This window comes from Sipha flava, unplaced genomic scaffold (assembly GCF_003268045.1).
Source record: "Sipha flava isolate LNK unplaced genomic scaffold, YSA_version1 77_pilon_pilon, whole genome shotgun sequence".
Taxonomy (NCBI): domain Eukaryota; kingdom Metazoa; phylum Arthropoda; class Insecta; order Hemiptera; family Aphididae; genus Sipha; species Sipha flava.
This window is the reverse complement of record NW_020273617.1, coordinates 308,159-332,117: the sequence shown is the minus strand read 5'-3', so window position 1 is coordinate 332,117 and position 23,959 is coordinate 308,159. Positions and strand designations below refer to the sequence as shown.

The 23,959-nt window shown below is 34.1% G+C and overlaps 2 protein-coding genes across 2 annotated transcripts; both read left to right on the top strand.

The window, feature by feature from the left end:
• The first annotated feature begins 1,288 nt into the window (after positions 1-1,288).
• On the top strand, positions 1,289-2,120 carry LOC112692865. Its single transcript, XM_025567679.1, has 2 exons — positions 1,289-1,573; positions 1,685-2,120. Exons 1-2 carry the CDS (start codon positions 1,289-1,291, stop codon positions 2,015-2,017), a joined length of 618 nt encoding a protein of 205 aa, XP_025423464.1. The 3' UTR covers positions 2,018-2,120.
• LOC112692863 lies at positions 2,038-2,664 on the top strand. Its single transcript, XM_025567678.1, has 2 exons — positions 2,038-2,314; positions 2,396-2,664. The coding sequence occupies exons 1-2, from the start codon at positions 2,038-2,040 to the stop codon at positions 2,662-2,664; spliced, it is 546 nt and encodes a 181-aa protein (XP_025423463.1).
• The last annotated feature ends 21,295 nt before the right edge of the window (positions 2,665-23,959 follow it).

Genomic DNA, 23,959 nt, shown 5'->3' with positions numbered 1-23,959 from the left:
AACGATCCATTGACTGTGACGATGACAAACGGTCGTAATCGGTTTTCAATATCGTTCGGGCGCGCGCTATCGCGTACCGTTCGGACGAGTGTTTTCGTCGTGTCGCATATTTTACCGACGCGAAATTATACCGGTGGTATTTTTCGCACGACCGCGTTTAAAATCGCATCGGGCACCGAAATCGTACGGTCTCGGTCGCGAGCGTTCCGGTGAGACTTGAATTTTCGACCAGCCGACGCGCGCCAGAACCGCGGATAGCACACCGGTCTTCGAGTCTGCATGGTTTGTCGGGGCTTATGCGTTGTCGGCAGCGTTGGGATTGGATAAGTACTTTTTTATCTCGATAAAGATGAAGATCATTATTTTTTTTTTTTTTTTTTTTAATACCTACTTTTAAAGCAGGGGCCACATTTAAATAATTTCTAGGGTAGAGCATAATGACGGTCGACGAATCACCAACACAACCCAACAATGAACGCAGTGATACTCTATATTTAAGCACCTAGTTCCGGGCCTCCAAACGAAAAGGTTAATAATAAACAATACCTAATAAATAATATTATTATGTAAAATACAATTTTTTTTTTTTTTTTAGCAATACAAATTAACAATACAAATTCAAAGTATTAATTATGAAAAAAATTAATTTTTAATAGAAATATGTAATTCTTTTTTTTTTCGTATAGAAGCGAATTTATCTATCTTTATCTATCTATCTATATATATAAAAATCGATGTACATTTTGAATAAATTTTATAGCTCAAGATCCACCGAACCGATTTCGATAAAAATTTTAGGGCATATTAAGATTGATATGTAGATGGTTTCTCTGAAGTTTGTACACTGTGGAATATGTGGTTCCGGAGTTATGGCCTCTTAAATGTACAATATTAATCACGCGCGCACGCACGATATTCAAAAATTATTGTTTTGCCATGGAGATACTCGTACACTCTATGCAGTTATTTTTTATTATTTGTTTCCGTGGCACGCGCGTCTATGGTAATATTTATTGGTTTGAGATTAAATGAGATTGATTTTTATTCAATTTGAATTGTATGGATTTAGGCGTTAAAAAATGCCACGATCAAGACGACAAAACATTGGCCGACGATCACGTAATTATGTCGCCCAACAGTCTCATAGGAGATCTCAAAGTGAAGAGGCACATTTACAACGAAATGTTGTGTTCAACATTTACGAAATGAACATCGAATTACATCTGCAGGTCCGTCAGTAAATCCAGCATCAAGACGAACGTCACGAATTTCGCGTCGTGCACAAGCCATGGAATTTGCTGCATTTCAATATATTGGTGGAATGACGATGAGATATATACATTGTGCTGCAGCCAAATTTCCAGGTGAAACGGCTGGCATGTGTTGTACTAATGACAAAGTGAAATTGCCAGCATTCGAATCTCCACCTGATCCACTGCACTCATTGATTTTTGGAACATCACCAACGTCCAAGAATTTTTTGTCCCACATTCAAGAATATAATACGCCATTTCAAATGACTTCTTTTGGTGCGAAAAAAGTTATAAGAGACAGTTTTATGCCGACGTTCAAGGTAATTATTTCATACGGAATATCTTTCGAAAAATGTAACCTGACCAGCAATTATTTTGATATTTTCACGAATTCTGATCCAATATCAAATTGTATTTCTCATATGTTACAGATTCAAGCCCAGATTTATCTTAGAGCTGGTTCATTATTGCCATTCCCTGACACCGAACCTCAATTTTTGCAAATCTATTTTGTTGGGAATAGCAATGATGAATTGAATCGTCGTTGTGCAATTGCTCCAAGTGCAAGGCGTCAAATTATTTTGGACCTGCAAATTTTTTTCCATCAACACAATGAATTAGTTCAATTGTTCAAAATCGCTCTTGATCTTATGCCATCCGATAATCATAGGATAGTAATAAGTAAAACAATCAGACATTTAAATTTTCTATCATTGTATTTATTAATGGTCGCGACATACCAGGCAAGACAGTTAGTGCAATGAACTATTACTCATACAGATTCATGGTTCGTCCACAAGAAGACAACTTCATTTTGAGATGTGGCAAACTATTCCATCAATACGCTGTGGACATGTATGCGAAGATTGAATCAGAACGTCTCAATTACCTTAGATTCAATCAAGCGGCATTGCGATCGGAAGAGTACATACACTTACAAGATGCAATAGTGAATGATGGCGATGTCAATAATATTGGACGTTTAACAATACTACCAACGACTTATATTGGCAGTCCGCGTCACATGCATCAATATACACAAGATGCAATGTCGTACGTTAGCAAATACGGCCGCCCTGACCTCTTCATAACATTCACATGCAATCCATAGTGGGATGACATAAAAACCAATTTGTTTAAAGGTCAGACACCAACATACCGCCACGATATAACAGCACGTGTATTTCGACAGAAATTGAAAGCGCTGATTGATTTGATTATCGAATTGCGAGTATTTGGAGAGGTGCGTTGCTGGATGTACTCGGTCGAATGGCAAAAGAGAGGGCTTCCGCATGCACATATATTGATATGGCTGTTACGTAAAATAACACCGGATCAAATTGATAGCATTATATCAGCTGAAATTCCAGATGAAATTGCTGATCCTGAATTATTTGAAGTTGTCAAGTAAAATATGATTCACGGTCCTTGCGGTGCACTCAATTTGAATTCTCCATGCATGATCGATGGAAAATGTTCAAAACGGTACCCAAGAGCATTGACTTCTGACACAATAACAGGTGATGATGGATATCCGTTGTACCGACGTCGGTCTACTAAAGATAATGGCCATACGGTAACGATTAGAATGTAAAATCAAGACATCGAAGTTGATAATCGTTGGGTAGTTCCATACTCACCACTGTTGTCGAAAATATTTAAGGCACACATTAACGTTGAGTATTGCAATTCGGTCAAATCGATCAAATACAATTGCAAGTATGTCAACAAAGGCAGTGACATGGCTGTTTTCGGAGTAGCTGCTGACAATAGTCATGATGAAATTGCTCAATATCAAATAGGCCGCTACATCAGCACTAATGAGGCTCTTTGGAGAATTTATTCATATCCGATGCATGAACGGTTTCCTGCTGTTGTTCATTTGGCAGTTCATCTTAAAAATGGCCAACGTGTATATTTTACGTGTATATTTAAAATGTTCAAGAGAGAGTGGCACGTCCACCAGTAACAACATTAACCACATTTTTTCAATTGTGCGCAAGTGATGAATTTGCCAGAACTTTGCTGTATTCAGATGTAACGCATTATATGTGCAAGTCAATGCTATCAATTATCTGATCCAAGAAAAATTGCCTGGTGCAGTAATATCATACAAGTCTATTGATAGCGCATTGAATGAAGATGATGCAGTCAACTATCCAGTTGAATTTTTGAATTCGTTTGAACCACCCGGTATACCGCCGCATTTTTTGAATTTGAAGGTCGGCTCATCAATTATTTTACTACGGAATTTGAATGCACCAAAACTGTGCAACGGCACAAGATAAGCTGTAAAAAGATTGATGCCGAATTTAATCGAAGCCACAATATTGACTGGTAAAGCGAAGGGGGAATTTGTACTCATCCCACGTATTCCTCTGATACCAACAGACATGCCATTTGAATTCAAACGGTTGCAATTCCCCGTGCACCTATCATTCGCTATGCCCATCAATAAGGCACAAGAACAAACGCTCCAAGTATGCGGTTTGGATTTGGAGGAGCCGTGTTTTTCGCATGGACAATTATACGTGGCCTGTTCAAGAGTTGGCACTCCAAATTGTTTATTTGTGTATGCCTCAAATGGACAAACAAAGAATATTGTATATACAAATGTGTTGGATTAATAATAAAGAATTTAGAAAAAATAAATAATTTTTATTGCATTTTTGTGTTGGTGCTGCGAAGCGCACAGTAGTCGGCTATTAGTTATTATAAAACTAATTTTAACTGTACAACCTACGTGCTATTATTTTCGTTTGAAAATTTACGTCGTTTATAGTATTATATTCGTTTGTTGCTAGGGGATCAAAAAAAGAAAGAAGGTAAATAATAAACATCTGATTTAAGAATTGCATTTAGAGAAAGCAATAACTGCACACGGACGAATTCTATATATGGGCTACGAAGTGCACGGGTTCAGCTATAATATATATTTTAGAATGACGAATATCTACAAAAATCAGTTAGTCCCTTATGTGGGACCGAGGACACACGCATCAGTTTTATGTACGATGAACAGTAGATTGTTACAAAATTTAAATAATGAAATTAAGAATCCATTTTACCAGAATTCAACAACAACCCCATTAAATAGCACGGGTTATAGATTAATCATATCCGATGAGTTATTGAAATTCATTAGAATACATGGTACAGTAAATGAATTGGTAATTACAACATTTTAAATGCTTTTGTATAATTCCAATAATAACTAAACCATCCGTTTTTACAGACTCAATGGAGGTGCCTGATAGTCATACTACCTGGACAACATAATAAATCCAGCCACCATTCAGTCGTAAACGACAGTCAGTAAGCATATCTAAATAATCATTGATTTTACAAAAAAATATCATCTTAACAAGTTGACTGGCAAGAAATTTTCAGTGAAATCATTTTATAGGCTCTTAGAGTTAAATTTAATACTCAAATATTTTTGCCTCGGCGCCGATTGAAATATTTTATTTTACCATAATATGGCTTGAACTTTTTTGGTTATAAAAATAGTATTTGATGCTACAAATCAATTTTAATGATAATATTTATCGATTTAAGTGGGTTTTAATATTAAAATAAGTAAGAGTTTAATTTAACTCTCGTAGCCTATTACAATATATTTAGACAGTTTCTATAGATACCTACTAGTGTTTATAATCAATTGTATTTATTATTTTTGTTTTGAACGTATTACTGATCACGATGTTATACAATTAGCGATATGATATCAAGTGTGTCGTCAGTCATATATGTTCTTCTGTACTTATTGCATATAATATATTGTGATTTTTATGTTTTTATGCGTGATACTATAACTTATTTTTGAATAACTTGGATGAAAGAGGTATTGTCAATATGTTAAAGTAATAATTATAATATTATAAGTTGAAGAATTTAATATAAAATAAAGTACTTAATATCTTAATTAACTTGTAATTTTTAAAATACTGCTACTTATTAAATAGTAAAAGTATCGAAATGGTATTTTGTCATAATACATGTTTTTATCTCCTCTATCCGAATATGAAACAAAATAAGAGTTAAAAAAAAACTTTTGCCTATTAAAACTCAATAAACAAATAAGAATCATTTTTAACTCTCATAGCGTGGAGAACAAATTCTTTGAGAGTTAAATTTAATTCTCAAAGCGAAAAATGCAAGTATGATATAAAACTATTGACGTTCTCGTGTTCGATTCGTGTGAGTTAAATATAATACTCAAGCCAGTCAACTTGTCAATCATAATATATATTTTAGGATGACGAATATCTACAAAAATCAGTCAGTCCCCTATGTGGGATCGAGACCACACGCATCAGTCTTATGTAGGATGAACAATAGATTGTTGCAGAATTTAAATAATGAAATCAAGAATCCATTTTTCAAGAATTCAACAACATCCTTATCAAATGGTAATAAATTAAGATTAATATTTTCGTATGAAGTGCTAGAACAAAAATCTAATTAATTTCTTAATCAGGGAATATAAATCAGATGAACATTGGACCGACAAAGACTCGGAAGAGAACTCCGTGTTCAATCAATCATTGGTATTTTATTGATTGGAATTAGATTACTTTTTTCTTTTACCTATTCAATTTATATATTCTAATGATTATTTCCAAGCTATGTGTTATTATAACTTTTGTCTAACTCAGGTATTCTCTGAGAATTCGAGTAGCTCATCACAAACGATTTCAATATTAGATACCCTAAAAGTGAGAAATAATTTTCTTAGATACTTTTATCTTTCATTTTTGTGAGGGATATTAAGTATTTATTATTTTACAATTTTTTAATGGGACATTTTTGAGGAAAGGATGAACTCAGGACAATCGATTTTAATTAAGACTACGGTAAAATATTATTTTAATCTCGCCTGACACATAATTTATATTTTATTTATTTATTGGAATTTTTTTTCTTTAGATCAACTCTTACAAAACAAATTCATTTGAATTGACTGAAACGTCTACCATATTAAAAGTAATGCTCTGTATATTTTAATGTTTGATATTTTAGCAACTTAAATTTTATATTATTTGTGTCCTTTGGTTTTTAAATGATTGTGTAAAATATTTAAGTTTTTATTTCAGAATGAATTTTGTGTAATTAAGTCATTGATGAGCACTGTTACTTCAATAAATTTCGAGGCATCAACAGAAGAATTGATATCCAACATTACGACTGTTGATCATTTAGAATATACAATTAAATTACTCTTTGAAATGGTAGATATTTTAAATGTTGTCAGATCAACATATTACGGTTGACTTTTTGAATTTAACTAAAAAATAAATACATTTATATTTGTCAGTTGTTTTCCAAGCCTGAATCGTTTGCCGTTTATTTATTTATTTGTTCTAAAATGCAAAATATTGAGATAAGATACAATAGAAAATCTAAGACTGCCTCCTTCAAAAGACAATTATTGAATAAATGCAACGATCTATTACACTCAGAATCGTGTTACACATTTTTTCCACAATCGTGGTGTAATTAGTCGGGCCAAAAAACGAAAAATTGGGCAATCGTGTTGCACCGAATTTTGTTCAACTATGCTAACTGTTATGTACACGAAAACGCTTGAATCAATGCTTAATGCGTACCGCTCGTGAAATAAATATTTAAATAATCCAAGTTGAGGAAACAAAATTGTGCTCGTATTTATATATATTAATATATATCATCTATATATATTTATCTACATTTATCTAGGTCTCAAAACTGGTTGTCGGTTATTGTTTTCCCTCGCGTACCAGCAGCGTACGGCTGTTGCCGAATGGTCTCGTCGAACGCTGTCGTTCCAAGTCGATCCGTCTCGATGTCGAGCCGTGACGTTAATATTCTCTCGTTAACGACAACCGACGTGATACCCTCGCGCGCATCACTGCAAACGCTCTAACCCCGGTCTAGATTAATCAACGCATTAGCGGTAAGTTGTGAATGTATTAAAACGGCCGCGCGCGAACCGCGATGAAATCGACCTTTTTTCAAAATGCGATACGTAAGTTGCGACGAGAAAAAAAGCCAACATTGCATGCAATCCGCGGAAAAAACCGATAAGATACGTTGTACCGGCTACGGGGCGATGTATTTTATACATTATATGATATACCTACGATATTTTATACCGTATAGACCTTTGTGTATGTGTTTACGTGTTAGTTAATCGTTATTTGTTGCGTCTCGCGTGTTCCCGTGTCGTGGGACCACTTGATTTTTTGATTCGAATTTTAAATTTGAATTTAAAAATATTTGACGCCATTAATTGTTCACCTTTCTGGCTGAGCTTCGTTGAAAATTCCATCACGTTTAATTAAATAGTAAAATTTTGGCTACTCCTACTGGCATCTAGCACTAGTAAGTAGACATTAACTACTATTGTCAGAAGTAAAGGAACCAATATTTAGTATGTTTTGTTAAAACTCCGAAATACATATAGATTTACCTTACGGTTTTTCACGCTAGACGCAACACAACATGATTAATTAAACGACACACGTACCGCATAGGTACGCATAGGCACAGATTGCATATCATATAGCGTATAATATCGTAAGTTCATAAAATAAATTGCCGCGGCTCGTATAATGTTAAATTTTTCTCGCCGCAGTTTTCATATTCGACTTTTAGAAAAAGGTTAATTTTGCCGCAGTGTATCTCCCATTAAGACGATTTAGCACGATTAAGTCGTCGGATGTACAATATAATACGTACACTACGAAGAAATCGATCGGACCGAGTTCAAATGCTTAGGTGTATATTATAATATTATTTTTTTTAATTTTGCGGACCGTAATATCAATCTGGTGTACGCTTAAGTCCAGCCATGAGTTCCGTAGGATTCAGGGTTGGCACCTTTACAGTGGTTACCACCATACCGGGGTGTGTGTCGACCAGTAGCGTATTTGAGGGGGGGGGGAAATCCCCCCTCCCCGAGAATTTTTAGACCAAGAAAATTTTTATATAAGTAATGGGTATTTTATTAAGAAACAAAAATTATGATTTATTTTATAGTGTTACTACATTTGAAAACGTTTCAAATTTTATACTAATTAAAATAACGCAAGACGCTAAATTTTTCATAACGATTTAATTGTCAATAACGGTAAACGGAAAATTGTTTAAACGTTTAAATTTGTATAACGCTTAAATTGAATAACGTTTAAATTATTTATAGCGTTAAACACTCAATTGCTTATAACGTTTATATGTCCCATAACGATAAATAATATATAATATTTTGATTGAAGACCCAGTTCATACTTAGTAGAAAATTAGATAAAACACAAGTGAAACTTTCAAAACACAGATAGGGGTTAAAAAAGAATTACATAAAAGACCATTATAAGTGGATCCGGCATTATATAAAAAAAAAAAAAAAAAACACAAATATCAAGGATTCACCTGATATAAATACTACCAAAAATTTTACTTGTAAATTTTGAGCCTGAATTAAAGTAAAAATTTAAGTCCCCCCCCCCCCCTAGAAGTAAGTCTAAATACGCCCCTGGTGTCGACGAGAAATTCTCGGACGATCACCCATCTATTAGAACTCGCTGCGACGGACTGCGTAAAGTCGATGAGAATGTAATACCGGCAACAATGGTCTTCTAAACTATCGCAAAACCATACAGTGGTTAATATATTACCAGAAGAGTCCCTAAGGGTTTAATCACCCCCCCCCCACCTATTTAACGAATTTAAAAAAATGAATTGTGTAATATTTTTATGCAACTGGCGTTTAATATCATAAACATTTTTCAGGGTCATACAATCGATTGTCGCTCTATCTAATAGTACTTTACAGCTAATTTAGAATGTTTTAAACTAAATCTATTATTTTCGAACTGTACTGACGAGAGTTTATGGGCTCTCAGACGTGATAATCACTGGAGCCCATTAACTTTTAAAGAAACGAATAAATAAATTATTGACAAAATGATTATCTCTTGAAATAAATACGTTTGGAATACATGGTGGTAATAATATTGAAACTTCCCCAAAATAATGTATAGGCACGCCCCTATGTATAATTATTAATAGTGTCGGCGAATTGATACTGAATAAACCGCGGCCGAAACTTTTGCCGATAAGAAGTTCTACGTCTCTGAATTATTAATTTCGGTTGGCGCTTCGTCATGGAATTTGTTTGTTCCGTCATCGGGACGTTCTTTTTAATCCATAAGCTTTGAACATCGAAAAAAACTTTAGTTGAACTTTGAGTTTTTCCCAAAACGGTGTACGGCGAGTGTTCATAATGATATAATTCAGTTATAGCACTAACGCTAAGACTTCTTCACTATATTAGATAACAATTACCGAAATATAGACTAAACTTTATTATTCTAACCTAATAGAACCTAAACCTAGCTAAAAATTTCACCAAAACATACGAGTAGTAATTCGTTTTTCTATTGGAACTGACACTATTCTTACTGTACCCGCTCAAACCGTATAATAGGTATTTTGTTAATTTCGTAATTACATTTGTTCCATGAAAACGGACCCATATTATCGAACCGAAAATGCATGAGACAGGACAACATCAGTTAAGTATTTCCAATTGTAAACACGTCAGTGTTATGTCAGAGTATGTACTCGTAATACTGCTCGTGCGGGTTTGGACGGATGCACTTATAAAAAGTAGGTAACAATTGCGACATACTACGAAATTGAACTGTTATATTAATATTAGGTTTTACCGAATCCTTGTGAAGCGCTTTAAGAATTTTATTGTTTTTAAAAAATGTTCAATAGAAATGTATGGAATATTTTATCGTAATGCGTTTTATTTTTTTATTTTTTTTTTTTTTTTTAAATCATTTCTGATTTTTAAACCGCAATATTATGTCGCATATTTCTGTATATATGGGCGACGGACTTTGCGTTCGAAGTCTGTCACAGTGAACTGTCACAATCAAAAGAATGTATTAAAAAAAAATAAATTGAATTTCTCGGGGTTGAATGTAGGAATTTAGCGATAGGGTACATGTATAGAGAGTAACCGTCATCTTCCGGGACCATTTTTATTTTTCAAAGTGAGGGGAAAAAATGTAATTTATGATTTTACAAATATAATTTTACTTTACCTGACTACGGCACGACTACGAATTCTTTCGAAATAGTATAATGTAAGCGGTCATGGATGGTGTGGTTTTTTTTTTTTTTTATCACCAATTTATTCTTTTGAAAATAAATATTTCCTACTCAAACGAAATTATGACATCAAACGGCCTTTAGGATCATGTATTATTATTGTGTTTTACTGAACACGCGTAGGGGATAATGGAGTCACCGCATAACGACTGAAGCGTAAAGTTTTGAAAAATCATGTTGTTGCGAACACTTGAACATTTGATATTCAATGATAAAATGTCATTGCCGTTCGATTGACAGTTGCAAAAATAATAATATACGTTTTCCGAAAATCCATCGAATCGCCGACAACGTCAAAAATAAGTAAATAACAAAAAAAAAACTTGTTTTATGTAGTCGTGATAAATAATAATATTATACTTCATTGTAATCGTATATTAATAATACATCAAAGTATTATGTGGTAGCACATGTTACGATTCTTTCCCATCCGAATAATTTTATGTATTCAAATTAAACACTCGCAACATCGCTCAACGTCCATTATACAATTATACGATAACGTACGTGGTCACGTTTGATTCACCACCGTGAATTATTAAATTTATGAACATTTGATTTCTACATTCGAATAATTTATGAAAAATAAATAATTTAAAAAAAAAAAATTTAATATTTTATAGTAAATGTGATAGACAAAGAAAAAATGTAATCTTTCTGAAATCATGGTCGAATTATTGAATAAAATTACGGTAAAAGAAATCGGCGTGATATTGTCTTCGCCATAAAAATGCAAAAATAGTAAAAATCACAAATTGGAGCCTGGTAATCCGAAAATTTCAATTTTTTTTTTCTCCAGTTGTTTTACACGTTGATTGATTTCTTCCAATACGGTTCAATTGATATTTTTTGTAGTATCTGATAAAAAAAAAAAACCACCAACAGCCAGAAGAATTCATAATCAAGAACACATCATTGTGTTAGATTTAAAATGTTTACAATAAAAAACTAAGCTCTATAAGTATCTTAAATTCTAAAGTAATACCGAAAAATAATCCATTGTTCGTTCCAATGTCTAATACTTTTGTGCGTCAACATTTTTGGATTTTCGTATGATTAATTGTAATGAAAATAACAATTTTTCTAGGATCATTAGAAGAAATGTATTGTTAAAATATTTTCTTCGTCTTTAATAGTTCAGTAGAATGTCATATATATTAATGTAACTCATAAGTCACCAGTCTCGTAATTCTCATACGTATACATGTTTGGTCTGAGACTATTAATTATATTTGAATAGTTTTAAACGTAAAAATTACTTCTAAAACAATACAGTTATTCTCTATAAGACGTGTGGTCATCTAAATATTTAAATAATAAATCATAAAATGATTATTTTCATGTCATCGATTATTTTTTATAATTACAAACGTTTGGTTCACAAACTTAATTTCACTTATTCACGAACTTATAACGGATAAACGTTTAATTAAATTGCAGTTCGTCAAATTATTTTCATTTTATCCCAGAAAAGAAAAAATTTTGTTCATTTTGGATTTAATATATTTTCGAAAAAAAATTAATCCACTCAAAAGTGATATTAAAACCAAGCTAAGTGTTGAAAATACTGCGATAATGCAAGTTTTGAGTAAACACGCAAAACTCTTTAGTTTGGCGCAGTTTTATATGATGATTAAACGATTTCGTTTTACAAAACTAGGCACTACTGTTATATTCGTTAAATCCCTAAGACCAGTGTATTACGTTTTCGTTTGATGAACGATAGGGATTTGTTTTTTTTCTGATCTAAAAAAAACGTTCATCGCCGTCGTTTGAAAAGTGGTACGTTCGTTATTAACGTTATCATATAAATCGATTGTGTTTTTCGTCGAGAAATCCGTTCCGAAAGGCGAAAAAAACCCGTATGCGAATCGAGCGAGCTGTGGTCTGGGAAATGATCCCGGACAGACGTAGGATGTTTATTTTTATCCATCGTAGAGACACGTTCTCGCAGCAATCTTCTCCCGACGGACTCGTTTCCGGGCACGTTTAAATTAAAACGACCGTACGATAACGCACCAGCCGAGTGAAGTTGGAACATTACAAGCTCGACGATCCCTTCGAGCGAAAAATCCGTGCCATGCATGTCGTGCACACGATTACAATAACAATAATGGTACGACCACGGGCGGGTGGAAGTACATCGTTTGGAATGCGACCGGACGACGATGCAACGAGGGAGTACACCGAGACTTATGGATTCGCAAGGATATGAAAATCGGTGACGAACAATATATCTAATTTCGTTTCTTTTCAGCCACCGCAGTACAGTGCGCGATGGCAGACCGCTATTAAATTCTGTTTCCGATCCGTTATACGGAGAGACAAATCAAAATTACTAGAGGGACAGTTTTTAGAAAATTAAAATCTAGCGGGCCTGAGCATAGAAAAAAAAAATTCAAAACATAAATTTAAATTAACATATATGTACACGGATATAATAAATTCAATACACACTACAACGCGACTCGAATGGTACGAAGAAACTGATATAGGTTAAACATATCGGTACGAACAGCTACGGTTGAAAGATATAAGTATACATTTAGCCATTTGACTATGTTTAATACCAGATAAAAATTATAAAAATTATTGCATCGATAAGATGGACTAGGTACAGAAGATAAACTTTAAAACCGTATGATGTAATTTGAAAATATAGCACGAACAAAATAAAAAAGTCTTGCGGGCCAGTTGCTCCCCCTGCGTTATACGATTATACGATATGGTCGTATCACTTTGGAAGAAAACCGACTAAGCGAATTGTCGCACCGCAAACGTGACCAAGTGTACGACGCAGTTTCCTTTGATAAAAAAATAAAATAAATTACGTGTAGACACAACGATTCTTACGTCGACCGCGTGCCACTCGATACCACCTGCGTTTGTGCTCCGGCCGAATATACAGTTATCGCTGACGAAATGCGATTTTCGAAATATCCTCTCTTACTGCGCCCGTAAATACGTAATCGTAAAAACATCACCCCGAAATGTCGAACGAATCGTTTTTGGTTGCGCACGATCGAGCGAGATTTGAATCGCACGAATGTAGACCGTTTGCGGGTACGTGACTCGCACTTGCCTTTCACGTTGATCGCGATTAGTAGCAACGGTTTGTGTATTTTTAACTTTTTTCGATTACACTCCTAGACTGTTTTCGGAAAGAATGCCAAATCGATTTCGAACAGTACAATCTGAGTTAGCGCATAAACATGTGCATACAAACAGATGAAAAATAATTAAAAGTAAAACAAAAGTTATTGTTACGACTCTACCAAGGAGTACTATCACAACGGTTCGAAAAATATCTACTGTAACAATCTACCCCCGAAACAAATGAACCCCGTCGTTATGCTGTTCGCATATATTTATAACGACAGTTATTACGCGACGGGATCCGAAACAGTCGAAATCGATAACACGATACCCGTTTTGAGTATCGATTAGTTTAAGACCCGTTCACGATCAATACGTTGTCCGGCGAAAGCGCTTCCAAACTTTAGCTTGTATTGTACATCGTTGTGTTACGAACATCGTTTATCGGATCGCTGACATCGTCCTGCGTACGCTTTTCGAAGTATGCATTTATCATCATATTAATAACGTACCGACATGTTGTTACGATAAAAATCGCATCCGTATGGTAATTAAAATGTCTGTTTCTGCTAAGCTACACATATAAATATATATACATGGCTCATCTGAACGTGAAATGATAACTATTAATTTTCTATTATTCCTGTACCCGTTGTAAAATTCTATCGGGCGTAATCAATCAAATACATACATTTATGCAAACGATACAATTGATAGCGCAGGGCCGTGATTGTTTCTGAAAACGAAAAGTAACTGAACATTTCCATTGTTAGGATATTATTCAAATAACCCCGGTAGACCTCCCTGCGATTACATATACAAATACGTATACAACTGTTTTGTGAAAACTGTCTTAGAATTATAAAATATTTTTCAACTAGTCGATAACGACCAAGAACAATAATCGTACGGTTAGCAGAAATATTTCTGAGAAGAGCAAAATATAATTATGTTGTACTTCCTATAATATGTCATCCCGAAAATGGGAACCGATACCGAAACTATTGTACCTATGACGGAAATGCATTAAAATTGCCTGATCAGAACGCCGGTCTGCTTATTTTTGTTTTCTGTATTATTTTACTTTTAATTATTTTTTGTTTATTCATTTTTTTTTTTTACCGTCTTTGAATCGATAATAAACTTAAATATCGATATTCCTTCGGTTACAATAAACTCTGGAACTGTTAGTCATTAAAATGTTTGTTTATTTATTTATTTATTTATTTTTTTTTTTTTTAAATAACAAATCGTTTCGATATCCGAAAATTTAATTTTCATATTAAGACAAAAACATTTTAGCACTAAAATGTGCTGAACATCGAATGCGGAACCAAACCGTTGGGAAACGGTGTCAGAGGAAAACGCGATTTACAAAAAAATTCAATGACGGATTGCTTTTGAGCTTGATTGGTTTTGTATGAAGAGTTCTTGTACCGTCAACAGCGAATAAATGGCACGCGCGTTACGGCAAGTCATACGACGAGAAAACGTCATTTCGAGTTTGACTTTGATGTTGTCGAGAACGACAAATAATTATGCTTTAGTCGTTTACTGATAAGCGGCTGACGGTGAACACAAACATTACTACTTTCACGACAACAAATACTGTGCAGGCGCCTACTAGGGATTCGTGAAGAAACGTTAAAACGTACGAGCACGTGACGTATTATCTTTGATTTTTACAACGAACACAATAACCCATATATTTGATACCTGGTGACAAGCAACGCGAGACCCGAATGAGTCTGGCACAGCTTTTCTTTCGTTCTTGACACTAAAAGCTATTAAGAGGTTCACTAAACCCCAACTTAATGACTTTAACTTTAAATCTCTACCCTAGCAATAAATCGCGTTTAACTCAGTGTAAACTGTTTGTTTTATTAATGTTGAAAAAAAAAAAAAACTCATTACCAACATCCGCGGATGTACGACAAGTTAATACCGCAGATTACTATCCTACATTATTAATACATTCAGACCGTTAAGCGTATGTATCTCGTATCGCATTGTACGGTCGGCACTCGATAGCGTATCACGGGCGTAACGAGCACTGACGGAAAATCCAAATACAGTGGTCGCCGCTTATAGTGATCACATTCGTTCGACAGAGTTGTGAATCACAACATGCCTTACATCGAGTAGCTGAAACTGTCAGACGTCAATAGCCCGATGTTGATTTATTAATTTCGACAATTAAACGAATGTTTCTAAAAGCTCCGAGTAGAATTGAAATATTCAAAAATAACCATCCAAACATTGCGCTTCCTCCAGAGCCAATTATAACAAGGTGGGGGACATGGTTACAAGCCGTAAACTATTATTCCAAATTTTACGATGAAATTAAAAATATAGTATCTATGTTGGATTCTGAACATGCAGCATCAATTTCCAAGGGAAAAGAAATTTTTGAGAGACCTAATACAAAGTCTGCTCTATCATATATTGTGTCTAATTTTAGTTTTTTGGGCGAATCGATTTCAAAATTAGAAAAACACCAAGATTCCGTTGAGTGAAAGCATACAAATTATTGGTTTATCGATTTCAAAAATTAATGAATCAGAGGGCCCGACAGCAGAATTATTAAAGAATAAAATGAGCGTCGTTTTAAACAAACACTCGGGACTGAAGACCATTAAATGTATAAGAAACATTCTTTGTGGTATTGCGGATGAAGACACGATGGAGCTCAATCTTTCACGTAGTGAAATAACAGCCATGAAGTATGCACCGATAACATCTTGTGATGTGGAACGCTCCTTTACTAGGTGTAAGTCAGTGTTAAGACCAAATCGCCGTACATTTCATTTTGAAAATTTAAAACAATATATGGTTTGTCATTGTTTCCCTTACAATTTATTAAACATCAATTTATTGTACTTGAATTATGATCAAAAATTATTTAGAATTGTATTTTTATTTAAAACTTTAACATTGGTATTTTTTAAATTTTTCTTAGTACATAGTTTTTATTTTATACAACATATTTTTTATTTAATACTACATATTTTGGCAACTTTAATTACATATTTATGTACATATTTTTGGTTTTTTATTACATATAAATCCCAGTCCTAGTTGTGATCATTATAACCGGAAATCACTATAAGCGGTGACTCGAAAATATATTTATTTTTTTTTCACTAATCGAAAGCGTGCTCCTACTAGCCATAATACAGTATACAACTACATACTGTACAAACAGTACACTGAACGACGGACGAAAACAAACTGGGTATAAAGTGCAAAAATATCGGTGCTCGTGAGAACGAAAACGGTTTCAAACATGTACGAATGTACGATATGAAGTGTCGCTTATTACGTGGGTTACATTAGATAAGATTAGCTCGATTGAAGTTCACGATTAAGATAATTGCCATTCGTAGTCGTTTTCCCTATACACAAAAAGAGACGATATAATTGTAAATTATACTTATATTTTATATTTCCGATGATTATTTCTGATCGCAATAACCGAAAACCTGAACACTGTAAGCGACGAAAAATGCACTTATTATAACGGCTGTTTGTTCCGTTCCTGGCATTTTTGATCACTATAAGTGGCTTATTCTTATAATCAGTGAACACTGTAAGCAGCGACCACTGTAATAACTGTACAATCGACTCGCTGCAAACACCAACCGACAAGTCATCCTTATAGCAGTGGCTTTGTGCACGTGGTTTTTCGTTGCTCTTTGATTTTCAACACACGCAAAACGCAAAACGAGTGCCACGTCTCACTAAAGATACGTTATACAAGATCACCGTGTGGTTAGAACTCTATTTTTCTGCGTCCATCCTTAAGTAGGTTATTGTTTCAAACCTCTCGCGACGATTATTTAACTGTTGTGTACGATATTTACTATCGTGAGCGAGTAATATCGAAAAACGTTCTCTCGTTCCGTACGGGGCACACGCGGATTCCGGTTCCGAGTGCAAAAACGAATGTGTAACACGACCAAATCCGTTATCGGGGTGAAATGAATAACGTCGCGCGTGATTTCCAAAAACTCCGTCATTTATTGACCGATAAGATGCGGTGCTGTGAACACAAAATAGGATCGATAAACGCAAAAGTGTTCGTATATCTCTTGTTTTTATGTATGATAAAATAATATTTCACCTGTATATAATATAATATATATATATATATATATATATATATATATATATATAAGCGTTAGTGAATAGAAATAATTATAACAGTAATTATGGTGCGGCCTCGTGACATTTTTTTACTCGCGTGCGCACTTCGTTTATCGCAAGAAAAATAATTGTTTTTAAATTTTAATTTTAAAACAGTCCATTGAACATAATTTAAAATATAAAATTTGTTATCGTTTAAATCTCTTTTGTACAAAAAATGTATTGTTACTTCTGACTCGTATTGATGAAGATAAGTCCAAAATGTTTTATAATGACGAATGATGAAAAATCGATATCTTTCTACGTAAATGATAACGTTAAAGATTTCGTGAAAAAGTTAGATTTATTTATTTAGCAAATGTCCTAGAAACATTTTTCAGCATTCGAGACACTAAATAAATTTTGGGACGAAAACGAAATTCAGTAAAATCCAAATATAATTACAGACATTTCGGAACACCTGCCATACAATCACTAAAATCCTATATTTTCCACAATATTCCCCTGAGGTTAACTCGAAAATGAAATGGTTCATAAACCCTTTCGAAGAGGATTATATTAGGAACGTTGCGGATGTTATTTTGGTAAAAGAATTATTCGCTGACCTTACCAGCGACGCTGTGCTCTAATAAGAACTGCATTCACGACCAAAAAGATCTAAACATTTTCGACTGGACGTGAAACAAGAACACTCGACATTATTCTCACAAGCTTTACAGTTTCTAATACCTTTTGTGTCAACATATCTGCGTATCGAAAATACATTTTCTCACTTATGTATTATACACGAAAAACAAGTATAGAAATAGATTGAGCGTAGAAATTGATTTAAGATTAAAAGTTAGCAACACGGTGCCCAATACTGACATCATCCAATTAGACCATAACAATAACAATAAAAATGGAATATATTTAATTTTTTTTTTCTTCTAATACTTATGTATATTGTCGTATGGTTTTATTTTGGTTTGCCACGCGTGCGTGTGCTGAAATGCAGAAAATCGCGTCCGGTTATTTATGATGCCGAGGAACTTCGTCTCGTGATCACAACTCTCCCTCGGTCTGTGCCCGCGCTTTAATTAATGTTACGAAAGTTACATGGAGTGTCCGATCAACGCGATTAATCGTTGTTCTTGTTGCCACCGGCGCGTTGTTCGGGTGGAAAAAACGTGAAACGGAATCACGCGCGCATCCGTAAACCTGTCGCTCACCCACTGGGGCATATTTTAGGGGGTAGCGAAGGGATGATTACCCTCCTCCTTGAATCCGTACTTAAGGAGTCGATTATATGTGAGATATACATTTCATTTTTTTTTTTTTTTTAATGTAGATCATTTTATAACGAAATCAAATTACGCGCGGCTGTAAATACTGGGTAGGGTTTTTTCTCGGGTCCATACTTGGTAAAAAATCAAATAAAACACAAACGTAACTTTTAAAACTCAGACAGGTGTTAAAAAATAACTACAAAAAAATTGATTCAAAGTGAATTCAGCATTAGATTAAAAAAAAATAAAACCACAAATATTAAGGATTCATCGGATTTAAATATTACCAAAAAATTTACTTGTATATTTTGAACCTGAATCAAAGAAAAAATTTAAGTCGCTCCTCCTCCCACACGCGTTCGCTGCGAACGAATTCAAATTGGACGTTTTTTTGAACGCTGCACTGGGCGTTAAGTCCGTCATCGTAGTAAAACACGCGTGCATAGTTATAAAAAACTATTTACGTTTAATTTAAAGAGCAATGTAAGGATATAACATTTAAATAAATTAAATCGTGTTAAATTTCAAAGGTAATAAATATAAATTAATTATGATTAATAAAGTTGGTAATGAGGTAGCTACAACCGGTAGCTATTATTTATTTTAAATTGTATTTAGTATACTTGAACGATTAAACGAAAAAAATAACTGATGTGTATTCGGTAAGCATCTATATTAAAATTATTTAATAATAGGTAATAATATGTAATAAGTTAAGCTAGTTATAAGCTAAGTTTCAAGTTATTAATATTTAACAAATAATTCAGTTATACAAATTGGTCACAAATAGGTAAGTTTTAGGCCTCATGCTTTAAGTTGATCCAGGCCCCACTAACGACGGTGCTGGAATTGTATAACGGTGATATTGATTAAGAATCAAAACACCAGTATTAATTGCAAATGATAAAATATTGAACACGAATCACATGGTACCATGCGAATAAAAATCGAGGTATGCGCTAGCCTTCATCTGATAACGTCCGCCACTGCAGTCACGGCAACCCGTCGTTCGTAGTGGCGGCGGACGTACCGTGTTTGTTGTCGTTTCGTGTCCCATTTCTTTGTGCCACTAAAAATCCATGATCCCACGATATTTTACCGAACGGACGAAATCAGGATCGCATTTAAGAGGGTGGTTCGGGGAAGAAAAAACTCCCCTTGGAAACGGAAAAACAGTTACGGTAATTCTGAATAAAAACAAATCGATTTTGTCAATGGAAAATTGTTTATGAATCATAAATAAATAAAATCATATGAAAAATAATAAATGATAACAAAAATTAAAATTCGAAAATCGTAAGAGTTTTCTACGCCCTGTTTACTCCCGATTAATAGCAGAAATCCAAGATCTACAAAGATTTAGAACATAATGTTATCTTTTGAGTCGAGCATAAAAGTAAGAACGTTCGGACTCGCCGTTATGAAACTCATTCTTATCGCGACTATATGTCGTCATGTTATCGCGCATCATTATGTGATTGTGTGGGGGGTCGTTCTGAAGGCAGAAGTATCAGGAAAATAACGTCGTGTTCGGGGCGAGGATTCCGAATGAAAAAATAGTGAACTCAAAGACGTCGCAGGGGCGAATTAAAATGCGCGTGTCGAAAACGGTGCCCGCGTTAAACTTTGTTGCCGCTCCTAGACAAATAATTAATTAATTCAATCATTAAATTATACCACGTTTGAATAAAATCATAATTCTGAACTAAGTTCGCTAGACTCCTGATCAAAATCAGTATTTACATTTTTTTTTACGTGTATTACATGTTTCGTCGACGTGATAAAAAGTCTTGGAAAGATTTGAAACAAAATAAACATCGATTTAATTTGTTGAAAATTTTAATCTAAAATCATCGATTTCGCTTATTAATTCTTAAACTAACGATACCAACAATATTCTGCTCTCTGATATTTTCCGTCCCTGAACAATCATGTGCCCCCCCCCCAACTCCTGTTGAACGCGTCACCGGGCGGATGGTACGTTCGCGCGAAAAATGATATATTATTTTAATGCGCACATCTTGTGTTCGCGGTAGTCGTTTCACACCGCCGCGGCGTCTTGATAACACTGCACAGTGTGAAAGATTTATCATATTTATTTTTCGGTGAGGTCTTTCCTCCGCATTAAAATTATGACGGGTGTGTACGTATTATTGTCAAGTCCAAATAATGTAAAAAAAAAAAAAAAATACACAAAAATGAAAAAACGTAACCTTGACGCAGTTTTAGTGTCGTACACGTTTCCCGTGCGATCCACTCGTTTTAGCGAGCACGGAAAAAGCGTGAAAGCGTCTTATAAAATTTTATCCAAGACTCGCCGCGGTCACACGGCACATGGATTATGTGAATTTCTTTGCACTGCGTTGTCACCAGCATTTCGTGTACCACATGCATGTCTCGACGGACCGAAAGCAAAAAATGTCCTGTGTATATTTATCCCATTCCCCCTTTCACCATTGCTGCCTGTTAACGATTCGTCGTACACACGGTAATCGTCCAAACGCCACGCGCATTACAATGTTTTAAACCGTCAAAAGCATCTTATCTTTTTTTTCTCATTTCATTTTGCATATTTAATCCAACATTTTTAATTCTCGTGCCGGGAAAAAAATTACAATAATATGTTAATTATGACGTTACGAGCATGAAATCGTAAATTTACATTTACTCTAAGATTTGTTGGTATCGATTACAGTTTGCAAACATCGAGCCCCGCTATCCGAATCGGTCCGATTCGTCGAAGGTGTTTAACGGACTAACCGACTTCACTCTCATGGCGTCGCACAAAACACTTGGACTACTTTTTTTAAAAAACTCTACCACTCAGTTGCTAAAACAGTACCGATATTTAATAGGTGAAGAAAACATTAACTTTTAATTTCACCCCTCGTCACCTTACACGCAATCGAATCAGGTGGATTTTGTAAACACACCGTGACTTTTGAAAGTTATCAACAACATGCATCGCTTTTGAAGAAACGATGTAGACGAATGTTAAAAAAAAAAATTTTGATTTCCGTTCGTGTGCGTGTGTGAATAAACGCGGATAAAATATATAAATATATATACATGTACAATAGTCACTTGATAATTCGGCTGAAATGAAAATTTGATTTATAAAGGTTTCCATTTACAAAGTATTCGAATAATCGGGTGCAAAAATAAATAATTCGTACTAAAGAGAGGTGAAAAATGTTATTATTTACATTTGTATTTGTTATTTTATGTACATTAATTTTGACATTTATTAATATAAATTATTATGCTACGTGTTATTAAAAAAAAAAAAATTATTTTTTTTTTTTTTGTGATAAATCGTTGGCCATAATCTAGTACATAGCATTCGTAGCGTTAGTTGGTTGAAAGCGTTAGAAGCTGGGATACAAAAACGTTTATTTTTTTTACCAGCTGCAACTGCCGCAATCACTTTTTTTTCGACAAAAACTTGTACTTTATGGGACTTGTATTCAAACTCACTTTGTTTTAATCGACTCGTGAGCAACTGTTTGTCTTTTATCAATCTTTATTTTGGTAAAACAATAAGATTTATGTCAACAATTTAATTAAATTCAAGCGATTTAAGATAAATTACGATAATAACTTATCATCGTCATTATTAGTTTGATTACGAGTACGTAATTTACTTACATTATTTGTACATAATTGTTTTATAATAGCTGCAATAAATTTATTTGAGCCAATCACTGCAAAGAAATTTGAATTAAAGGGATTCTGACAAAAAAAAAAAAAAAAAAAAAAATATCGAACTATAGAGTGTCTCCTGCCACTAGACGATTCGAATTATCGAAGCATGGTCAAAAATGTTTTCTATAAAAATTAATTCTTTTCTTAATCGATAATAATTTACTCGATTATCGTAACCGTCAAATCAAAAAAAAAAAAAAAAAAAGTCGTACATTTTTCATTTTCATAATTAAACGAAATTGAAAAGTATCTACTTACAAAAAATGCTGCCCCCGAACCGATTTTAGTTATAGCTAGGGGCTCGTGACATCACACTAATCGGGAACCACTGCGTTAATATTCACGCGAAAACATGTCCACAACGTTGTGCATCAATACGCGTGAGAAATCGAACGAAAATGTTCGTTGACCTAAGATATTGTTCTGCTTAACCGACTGGTCCTGCAGTGTTTACTAGGGATTAAGACGGGACGAAATGGTGATTCGAACGATAAGCGATGGAATCGCACTTGAATGCTGTCCGACCGTTTGTAATGTAGATTTTTGTATATGTAAATCGTTGCGAGTTTTTATTAAACGTGCAAAAGCAAAAGCGTCTTGTCGTTATGTGCGACGGGAAGAAGTTCGCGGACGGAGAAACAATAACGTCCGTTATTATATTAACCTGGTAAAAAACAGCGCAACGGACTGTTTTCTGTTATTTTTATGGTCATTTGGGTAGACACTTAAAATTGATCACCGTATAAACGTTGCACAATATTAGCGGAAAAATAGGACGAAGAGCGCCGCGAACTCGTTGCATCGCCTTGTGCGACGTGCATTATTTATTATCAATTATTATTTTCAAGAACCGTGGTGCCATTTTGAATGACTTATGGGCCTTATATTATAACCTATTCACACGGCGCATTTGATGTCCGCCGAGAACTCGTATTGTAAACGTATTGTTTTAATAACAAACACACAATCGAAGCTCTGGAACGTTGACGTTCCTTTGAAATAAAAATTAGTCGAATTGAAATTTCGATTAACAGAAAAAAAATGTTTTCGTTTAAAAAATATTGTTTTCGCTTAACGGATTTCATATAAATAATAATAATATTTAATTTAACTAATAACAATATTGTACAGTGATAAACAAAGAACTTGAACACGAATTACCGTTTCAAAAAAAAAAAAAAAAAATTGAATACATAATATATTATTATTAAGTTCAGACTTTACAGTATAGAATATAGATAAAGAAAACCTCCGGATTTTTATAAAATAACTAAGGGTACCGTTAGTGAAAAAAGTTGGAAACCTCTGGTAAAAGGTATACTTACGTTT